The sequence below is a fragment of the Athene cunicularia genome, assembly GCF_003259725.1.
Source record: "Athene cunicularia isolate RWA chromosome 28 unlocalized genomic scaffold, athCun1 chr28_part3, whole genome shotgun sequence".
Classification (NCBI taxonomy): domain Eukaryota; kingdom Metazoa; phylum Chordata; class Aves; order Strigiformes; family Strigidae; genus Athene; species Athene cunicularia.
Window position 1 is genome coordinate 124,013 of NW_020799141.1, and position 9,959 is coordinate 133,971.

The window sequence follows — 9,959 nt, forward strand, 5'->3', positions numbered from 1 at the left end:
GGGATGGGATGGGATGGGATGGGATGGGATGGGATGGGATGGGATGGGATGGGTGGGAACAGCCTTTCCTGGGTGTTCATCTTCTTCCCGGGTGGCTTGGTTTAGCAGTGGTGGGATTTCTGTGCGACCATGGCGAGGAGGTATGTGAAGGGTGTGCTGCAGAGCCCTGCACTTGGCCGGGGTTCCTGTGCTCCCCACGGAGATCACAGAGCTTGGGTTCTGGGGGCTTAGCTGGGGCTGGGATGAACTGGGCTGAAGAGTTGCCCCCTTCACTTGCCAAAAAGTGGATGGGACATCCCTCACACTCGGTGTCTTGTGCTCCTGCCCTGGCCTGATCTGTTCGGTTCTCCCCTCCGTGTCCGTGGGTTGTTCATCTTCCCCTAACTGCTGGACATGGCTGCATCCCTGCCCAGCAGAGCTGCCTGGCTGGGAGAGCCCATCCATGGTGGCTGCATGGGCTTGGAGAAGCTGTGGTGGAGAAGGTGGCCTTCTCGTTAGCAGTGGGCTGGTTTAGCAGAAGACTGGCCAAGCTCTTCCATCAGGGTTTGGGGTACAAACGCGGTGCGTTGGACTCCCAGCCTGTCCTGCCATTCCTTGTCATGGAGGCTGCTTGAAGAGAGATGTTGTGAGCAGGCTTTAGAGCATGAGGGAACGTCTGTCCACATCAGGACAACTGGGGGACCCTGCTGAGATTTGGAATTTTCCTCGAGCGTGGATCCTGGCAGCTGGTCCAGACCCACGGCAGAATGTTTCCTGGACCCCACATGTCCTGGTCTGTCCCCAGACTGAGCCCTCACAGGGCCGGGTGATGGAGAGGGGCTGAGAGGCTTCACAAAGGAGCCCCCAGAATCCTGCTGCAGGTAACAAGCTTTAACAGACGTGGGCTGTGGTACCTTGGCAGACTGGAACTGCCTGTCCCTGGGCAGCTGCCTGGCGTTTGCCTGCACGGCTGGGATGAGATGCACCCCACGGGTGGTTCGGACACAGCCAGGCTCAAGGTGGAGGAGGGGGGGCTCAGCATCCCTCCTGCAGCACAGCATTGTCTGTACAACATATGTACCCACCTCGGCAGGGACAGGAGGGTCTCTCCCTGGCGGGGATGTTCGGTGGAGGTGCTGGGGTGAAGACTCGGGTGCCTCCCTGGCAGCAATAAGAGGGGAGCTGGCAAGGTGAGGTGGCACACACTGCTCTCCCAGCAGACTGGATCCCTGAAATGGGAAACGACTTTGTTCCTGCTGGGCCTGGCTGTCTGCTGGGGGAGGACAGAGACGGCCCCTGTGTGAGCCCTGCACCAGCAGTTGGTGGCAAAGACAGGAGCAGATTTCCAGGGACAACGCAGCAATTTGGCTTTGGGATGGGTAGGAAGGAAAGACAGAAATACATCTGGATGGTCCCATCCCCGTTTACTCTCAGGTCCAGGGCTCATCCCATAAAGCAGCTGGAGAACACAGCCCTGTGTTCAGCATCTGCCAGCCAGGAGGTCCACAGTGTGCTTAAATATGGGGCGGAAATCCCTCCGAGGCCACGGGGCAGCTCTTCACCCCACGGGTCTGCATCCCGCTGGCAGTTGAGCTTCCCCTGGCAGAGCCTCTGGCTGTGCTTACGCTGGCAGCCATGCAGCAACCCAGCGGGATTCGTTTGTTTGACCCAGCAGCAGCATTGACTGAAAAAGGCGATGTAAACCCTGCAAAGAATTCAGCTGCTTCCTGAGCTCCGGGTGCCGGTGCCAAGCGCAAGGGTGCCCTTCCCAGAACGGCGCCCGCCTGCCTCCATCCCAGCAGAGCCCACGGGACCCGCCTGGGGCAGCCGGACCTTTTGCTGTGGGAGGACGGAGGGAGCGCCGCAGCCCTGCTGCACTCGCAAGTAAAACCTTTTCCCATCTCTAAGGAGCTTAGGTCCTAGAAATCCTCCTGCTTAGGCAGAAACTTGTTTGCCTGCAATCCCTGCGAGGGCGGTTGCTTCCCAATCTCCCCGGCGATCGCATTCGCTGTCTGGTTGCAACAGGCGGTTGTGCACCATGTGCAGCGTTGTGATGAATATTAAACCAAGGGCAGCCCTCAGAGCCGGGGCCTCTGAACCCCCCCCCCCGGCTCCCACGGAGCAGCAGATGAGTCCTCAGCCCTTTGCCGGAGCCCTGAATCGTGGTGCTCCCCTGCCCGGCTCGTTCTGACCACAGAACCGTCTTTGTTCGACATTCCCAGGACCCTGGATGCATCGCATCTTCCGGATTTTTCTCGCGGGTGTCTCGGATTTGTACGGGGAGCAGCAGGAGGGTTGTGCTTTGCAAAGCAGGGTTATTTTAGCACCGTCCTAATGAATTTGCTTTAGTTCTTATTCTGCGTGCAGTCATTTTATTCTGGTCTCTATGAAAGCTTCATTTGAATTTAAGTATTTTAGCCCCTCCTAGCTCTCCTCCATCAAAATTAGCTCCAGTTTCTCCTTTTAAGACATTAGTCTCGTTTCTTATTGTTATATAATTGTAAATGTCTATTTTTGGTTGGAAAAGTACTAAGTTGGGTGTATTTAAAAGTCTGTAAACTGAGTAACTCCCCAGTTGTTGGACTGCATCCATGACGCCATGCAATTAAACCCCACTCCATTGTGGCTTACGTCCTGTCATCTTCCACTTCCATTCTTTGAGCAAGATCAAGCCTTCCTGGCGCGACTCTGCTTCACTGTGCAGATCATGTTGGTCTTCTTAAACTCCTGCTGATGAAACGCCCACCTTTCAGTGCCAGGTGCTGCAAAGCTGACTTAACCTCCGTGCACCCTGAGACAAATTTACCCATGACTTTGGGAAGCTGCCTCATCCCTTGGATCCAGAGCTGGGCTCCCCGCTCCCCGTCCCCTGCGCCCAGCTCACGGAGCACGGGCTGTGCACTAACGCAGAGCAAGGCACAGCTTTGCCGAGGAGACCAGCTTCATCTTTTATTTGGTGGTGGGAGTAAACTGCTTGAAGGAGGAACAGATTTTATTCGAGCAAGGTTACTCTGCTGTAAATTGGAAGTAAGCAATACCCGAAATGTTAGTATCCAGAAATTGCTTTCTGGCTGGCACAGAAGACGTTCTTCAGTTGCTTTCCCTAATTAGGCTCTGATTCTGCTTTGGACACTTCATAGAATCATAGCATAGTTTGGGTGGGAAGAGACCTTTAAAGCTCATCTAGTTCAGCTCCCTGCAGTGAGCAGGGACGTCTTCAACTCCAGCAGGCTGCTCTGAGCCCCATCCAACCCAAACGTTTCCAGGGATGGGGCATCTACCACCTCTCTGGGCAACCTGCTCCAGGGTTCCACCACCCTCAGCGTAAAGAATTTCTTCGTTATACTTAGTCTGAATCTCCCTTCTTTTAGTTTAAAACCTTGACCCCTGTTTCCATCTTTCTTACAAGCCCCCTTTAAGTATCAAAAGGCTGCAGTGAGGTCTCCTTGGAGCCTTCTCTTCTCCAGGCTCTTGGGCTTTCCCAACCACTACCCATCTCTAGGTCTTGACCCCTGGTCAAAAACCTGCAAGGACTTAAAGGATGGAATAAGCTGGCATTAGCAGGAGTGCCTGGGTGTAGTCCAGAGAGCAGGCTGAGTCATGCCAGTGCTGTGCAGCCCCATCCCCGCTGAGAGCCCATAACCTCCCTTCACTGCCCACTCAGATTCTCAGTTTGGAGGTGTCTGCAGTGGGAAGGGTGAACCCTCCATACCAGATGGCATCCTGCATCGGTAAGCACTGCTCCATACTTCTTTTTAAATAAATATCTCATTAGATATTTGCCATTCCCAAATTAACATTTAATTCGTGTTTCATACCCAGAAAAATCTCACCACAGTGTTGCTGAATTGTTGACAGTGATCCTCTTCCTTTGTGAGTTCTGTCCCTATTAGGCAAATTCCTTGCTCATGTATTCTTTTCAGTTACTAAGGGAACATGAATCTTAATAAAACTCAATCAAATGTTCCTTAAATAACAGCTGCCTTCATTTAACTGTCTTATCAACCATATTTTGCTTTGCTCAAAATCCCTGGGAAATTAAGATCGGATTCTTCACACAGTAATGAAAAAACAACACACGCCAAGTGTGAGGGAAATCTTTTATCCTGAACGCTATAGGATGTAATCCTAGGGATATTTAGCAGAAAAACTTGCATTTTGTCCTGAATGTGCCTGTTCCTCCCTGCACTTTTGATGAGAGTCAGTTGGGCATCTCCAGATACATGATTTGTTCTTGGGTCAGCAAGCACAGGGCCTGTCCTGAGCGTCTTTGGCACCAAGAACCACGAAGGAGGATTTTTTAAACTCAGATGTGTCTGTGGGAAGCATGAATCTCTCCTGAGCACAGAGGAGATCAGCAGGGAGGCAGCGATGCCCCGGCACTGCAATGCTTTCAAAGCCCAGGGGGTTCCTAAGGGCTCACAGGGCACACACGTCTCCTCTGCGAGGAGATGGAGGCTGCGGAGAGCTGTGCCTGTCTCCAGAGACCTCCGTGGAGAGGAGAAGGATGCTCTGTCCCATCAGTGCTCCTCCATGGGCAGGTATTCATCCCCCAGATAGGGCTACATGGAGCCATCACCCTCTGGCTGGGGACAGGAGACCCAAGGGCTCCCTGCCCACGTGGGATCTCCTCCAGCTCAGTCCACTCGTCCTCCTGCCCTCCCGATGTGGTACCTGGGCTGTGGGAACCTTATTTGACTTATCCCTGCACCCCACGCTCAGCTGAGGATATAAAGGGGGAGGGATAAACCCCAGTGTGATGGAAGCTTGACAGTCTGAGCGACTTCTGGATGGTGTCATGCTAGAGGTGGCCAATTTAACGTGACGTGCTGTAGGTACAGTTTCCCTTTGGGGAAGTGCACTGAGTGCTTCCCTGCAACAGGGTACCGGTGACAAAGCAGGGCAAAGCCTCCCCGCTCAGCACCCGGGAGACCTGGAGCCTCCGCAACTGGGAAGCTGATGTTAGTGGAAGTGCTCAAACAGCTGGTTTGGGGTGTTTGGGGGTTCAGAGATAGCCTGGCCAAAGGTGGGCGCAGGGATGCCAGCTGAGGGCTTGCCACCCCCGTGGGCAGTGTCACGGTGGGGCTGTGTCCTGGGGGGAGCAGGGCTGGCTTGCCCAGTGCCCTACAGACCTACAGAACACCCTGTGTCTGGTCTAGACACGAGAGATGTGCCTGGGAAGGGAGTGCCAAATGACTGGGGGTGAAGAGCTGTGCTCACCCTGTTGATGTTCTTGCCCTTTATTTTGCTGCTGTTACATGAAAATATTTTTAAAGCCTGCAAGCCCTGTTCCTCGTGGCGTTCCAGGAGCTGCAGATAAAGGAAAGTGAGTCAGAGCCATGCTGAACCTGCTCTGGTCTGTAACTGGGACTGGGCTCTGCCTTCCACTTTCCCACTGACAGTGCTCCCAGAGATGGTGTCGCTGCCTGGGAGGGCAGGGGGATGCTTTGGCCGTTTCCTGATATCTCAGAGTGGGACTTTTTTCCTTTTCTGGAGTCTCCACAGCACTGAGAGCACTCAGGCTCCAGGATGGTGCAAGGGGAGGCTGGTGTGGATGTTCCCTGAGGTGAACTCCATCCAGTGCTGCTCTGACAAGAGACACTGAGAACTTCAGAGGGGCCTTGTGGTGTTTTTCTATGACTCCTAGTGACCGGTCCTGTTAACCTCTTTTGCTATCTTTGTCCTTCTGTTTTGCATCCCTAGCCCAAGAAATCTGGACCCTGGAGATCTTTCCTCAGTGACGTGGCTGTTTGGACACAGCCTTCTCCTCCTTCTGCTGCAATAGCAATGCTAGTGTCCCCATGCAGCTGCAGTGAGGTACGTGCTCTCCTTCTCCGTTGGGACTCAGCTCCTTCTTGACCTGGTGCAAAACCCAGGGCCGTCCTTGTGCCAAGGGACCCGCGGCAGCTGGACACTTGTCCCTCAGTAGGAGTAAACTCTAAGCTTGTGTCCTTCTCAGGACAACTTCAAGTCCAGACTAGATAAAGCTTTGAGCAGCCCACCCTGAATCCACAGCTGAGGTTCTTTTCAGTGTGAATTTTCCTGTGATCCAGGGCACCTGGTCCAAAAGGTCCCCGCAGCACCAGCCTTGACGGGTGGGCACCCTCCCCAGAGGTTTGCTGGGCATTTATGACTTGAGAGGCAAGCTCTGCGCCAGTGCCCTGGGCTGCCCACCCCTCCCACACCTTCCTACCCCTCACAAGAGGCTTCTTGCTAGAAAACCAGGGATCCGCTTGTGAACTTCCCTGCCCTTCTGTGCTGCTGGTGGTTATTTAGCAGAGCTGGTGTAGCCCGTGACCAATTCCTCCTCCCTCACCATCTCTGCTTTTCTCCTCCAGGAGCTCTTGGCTTGGGCAGGAGCAAACCCTGGGCTCGGCGTAGCCGCGCCGGTGGCTATGGAGTGATCTGTGCTCTGGGTGCGTGGGCACAGCGGGGAGGCTGAAGCTGGCTGCCCGGGCACTGGGGCAGCTGAATGCGCCCTGCCCACGCGCTCCTCGCCTCTGCCATGAATGATGCATCGACGATGGATTATGAACTGCTCTCCCCCTCCTTGGTTGAGCACCCAGCCGGCACTGCGGGTATGGATGCTGAGCAGAAAACTGTCTTTGCCTTTGTCATCTTCCTCCTCGTCTTCTTGGTGATGCTGATGGTGCGCTGCTTCCGCATCCTGCTGGACCCCTACAGCCGCATGCCCGCCTCCTCCTGGACTGACCACAAGGAGGGGTTGGAGAGGGGCCAGTTTGACTACGCCTTGGTGTAGAGGGCAGGGATGGGGCGAGCCTGGGTGCTCTGTGTGCCTCCCACCCCAGCTGGCCCCGGCCCCGGCCCCCCCTTCCTCTGTGGTGTTGCCCTGGGCCAGCACGGATGCTCCGGGCAGGGAGGTGAGGTCGGGCTCTTGTCCGGGGTGGGTTTTCTAGGGGTTTCTCTCTTTTCTAAGCACTTTTCAGTTCTCTTCGCAGTCTGCAGGACTCTTGGAGAGATGTGTTGGAGAGGTGATACGATTCCGCGCGGTCCCTGCTGCCCACCGTGCCCCCGGGCAGCTTCGCGTGCTGCAGTGAGGGGCAGGAGGCGATGGGGCAGGGCACGGCGGGACCTGCCCTCAGCCACGGCCCACCGGGCTCCTGGTCTGGGTGGCTCTGCCTGGTGCCAGGCCAGAGCTTTGACCCCCACCTCCTCCTGCCCCCCATGTCGCCCTCGTCTGTGTCCTCTGGGGAGTGCTGACCGTGGTCCAGTGCGTGTGTGTGTGTGTCCCTGTAGCTGAGCTGTGTCTGTCAGGGGGTTTATAGGCACCAGACCCAAGTGCTGGCTTTGTTCCTCTCTGTGTGGCAGCCCCAAGTGCCCCCCCCCTCCCCTTCCCCACAAGTGACGGGGAGAAGGACACCCCCCCACGCACAGCCCCCTCTCGGCGTCCAGCCCTGCAGCCTGCTCTCTGCTTTACACCGTAGTGACCTGTCCCTGCCCAACTGGTGAAAATGGTCTGAGCAAGGTGCAGTCATGCAGCTCCCTGCAGACCTGCCTGGGTGGCCCTGCTGGGATCCCAGGAGGGATCAAAGGTCCCACACGACACTTGGGAGATGCTCCTCAGCCAGCCCAAGCCTGGCAGCCTCCCACCGCTATCTCCCATTCTGGCCAGTCCCTGCTCCAGCAGGATCTGGGTGGCCTCCCCGTGTCCAGGGGGTTGCTGGGGGTGGCCGGCCCTTCCCTGGCCATCCTGCATCTGGGTATCAGAAGGGCTGTGTAAGCATTCGAGGGGAAAACAAGGCTGTCCTCCTGCCCCTCTGTGGGAACCATGCCTGTTGAGTAGGGGTGCTGTAGCTAGCCGCGGGGCTAGCAAATGCCATGGTGGGTTATGGCTGTGGGCCACTAAAGCTTTGTACTCAGTGATCGGAGCCCATGGGGGAGAACCTCTTCCCCACCATGGAAATAAAGCTGCACTGTGCTAACCCCACACAGCTCTTCCTCTGCTCTTTGTCGTGTCCCAGCGAGCTCTTGGAGGAGCACTGGTGGTGCCCAAGCAGTGGTGGGCTGCCCCCTCTCTCCCTCTCGGAGCCAAGACCCCCCCCCATCTCCCAGCACCAGCAGCTCCTGAGGGTTTGGATGCCATGTGGGACAGGAGCGTCACCACCAGGCCACGGTGCTGTGGGTGTCCTGCACCCGGACACGTGCCCTGTCTGGGACATGCAGAAGGTGCTCCCTGGCCACAGCAGGGCACTGGGCCAGCGTGGCTGGGCAGGGACAGCCACAGCCTGGCCACGTCCACTGCGGGACCTGTGGGCTGCGCCTGGCTGTGCCCGCTACATCAGTCTGGGGCCGCATGACGAGTGCAGCCACCGCAGGCAGCAGCCTGGTGGGTTCTGCTGCATCCAGAGGGACCTTCTGGATGTGTGGGTGCTGGTGACCCCGGGAGCGTCCCCACAGTCGCATGAGCACTGACATGGAGGAGGCTGCAAGGAGTCACTGCTGGGTGCTGCAGAGAAGTGACTGGCAGGACGTGGGTGCCCAGCACCTACTGCCAAGCTCAGGAACCTGTGTGGGGGACAGTTTCCAGCTGCCTGAGCTCAGTGGGAACGTGTTTTCCATTGCCCAGGTTTCACGGCGGGACTGTCCCCCCCCTCACAGCGGTCCCCTGCTGTCCCCCCACCCAGCGAGGCGGTGGGTCCCTCCTGGGCGCAGGGATGCTGCGGCCCTGCCTGCCCTCTTGTGGCACATCGGCTCTGCGGCTGGGCTGGGAGGCCAGGAGGGACTTGCTAAAACCGAGAATGTCAGCCTGGAAGGAGGGTTTGAGCTGAGCTCAACCAGCTGGACCCTGACTCCGGGACACATGGGACACAGGGTGGCCAAGCCCCTGTGTCATCGCGCACCCTGCAGGGTCTGGACAAGCCCAGCAGTGCACAACCTCTGCGTCACACAACCACAGCTCGGCAAAACCCCCAGCAAGCTACCGAAGTGGTGCTGCCCCTCAAAGCGGGGCGAGCCAGGCGCCGAGGGTGACCATGACACAGGCAGAGCCAGCGTCTCCCCCGGCCACAGCACCAGGTGGGTGAGCCGGGTGGCAGCAGGAGGTTTTACCTCTGCTCTCCTGCATCCCCTCTGCCTCCTCACCGCCAGCCCTTCTCGTGCCCCCCCCCCATCCCTGTCTTGGCCCCTGTGACCTCTCCGCAGCCCAGCAGCAATGATGGGGTGCAGACACCCCCTCCCCTGGGCTCCAGCTCAGCCCTCGGGCATCGCTCTCCTTCCACTCCCCTTGCTGGAAGAGAGCAAAGGATCGGGAGGGAGAGGCTCTGGTGATGCGGCTGTCCCTCCTCCCTCATCTGCCTCCTGCTCCAAGGCGTTGGGAAGGACCCCAGAGCCCCCCTGGGGGCTGAGACAGGCCGGGGTGGGGGAGCCGAGGGAGGCTGTAAGAACCAAACTGCATCCCTGAGGAATACAGAGAAGAAACCAGTTCAGGCTTCCTCCAGTCAGAGCCAGGACTGGTCCTGCCACGCTCCCGGGCTGCCTCCGACGTGGCCTCCCCACTGCCCCTCGACCCCAGCAGCTGCCCCCAGACAAGGAGGAAGACACAGAAACACTTAACCCAAAATAATTTTATTGTTGCTGTTGCTTCTGATACAAAAAGGAATTCCACAAAGAGCCACCTCTCTGTGTGGGACAAGGGGGGCACAGGTTTTGGGTTTCAACGCTTCCCCCCCAAAAAAAACAACCAGCAAGAAAATGTCAATACAAAAAAAAAAATCCAAAACCAAACCAAAACCAAAAAACACCGCACCAGAGAGGAATGAAGGAAACCTTGAGCTATTTCATTTGAGATTTTGGCTCAACACACACACACAAACCCATCTCTGCTAATTTATTATTATTAATAGTTTTTTTTTTTTTTTAAAAAAAAGAGCACCTGTTGGAAAAACAAAATAAACCAAAAAAAAAAAAATAAAAAAACCCCCCAAACATCAGGCCACCCATCCTGTCACAAGCTCTGGGAC

The 9,959-nt window shown here is 56.6% G+C and overlaps 1 protein-coding gene across 4 annotated transcripts in view; it reads left to right on the forward strand.

Annotated features, from left to right (window-relative positions):
* CTXN1 (cortexin 1) overlaps positions 1 to 7,927 on the forward strand; it is a 15,815-nt gene extending 7,888 nt beyond the window's left edge. For 2 of the 4 annotated variants that reach the window (XM_026865278.1, XM_026865277.1), the window contains exons 2-3: positions 5,683 to 5,796; positions 6,318 to 7,927. In XM_026865278.1, the coding sequence (XP_026721079.1) occupies positions 6,452 to 6,739 (288 nt within the window). In that variant the 5' untranslated portion in view covers positions 5,683 to 5,796; positions 6,318 to 6,451 and the 3' untranslated portion in view covers positions 6,740 to 7,927. Of the gene's footprint in view, positions 1 to 1,651; positions 1,864 to 5,682; positions 5,797 to 6,317 lie in introns of all 4 variants that reach the window. The other 2 variants (XM_026865276.1, XM_026865275.1) reach the window with 2 other exon arrangements.
* The last annotated feature ends 2,032 nt before the right edge of the window (positions 7,928 to 9,959 follow it).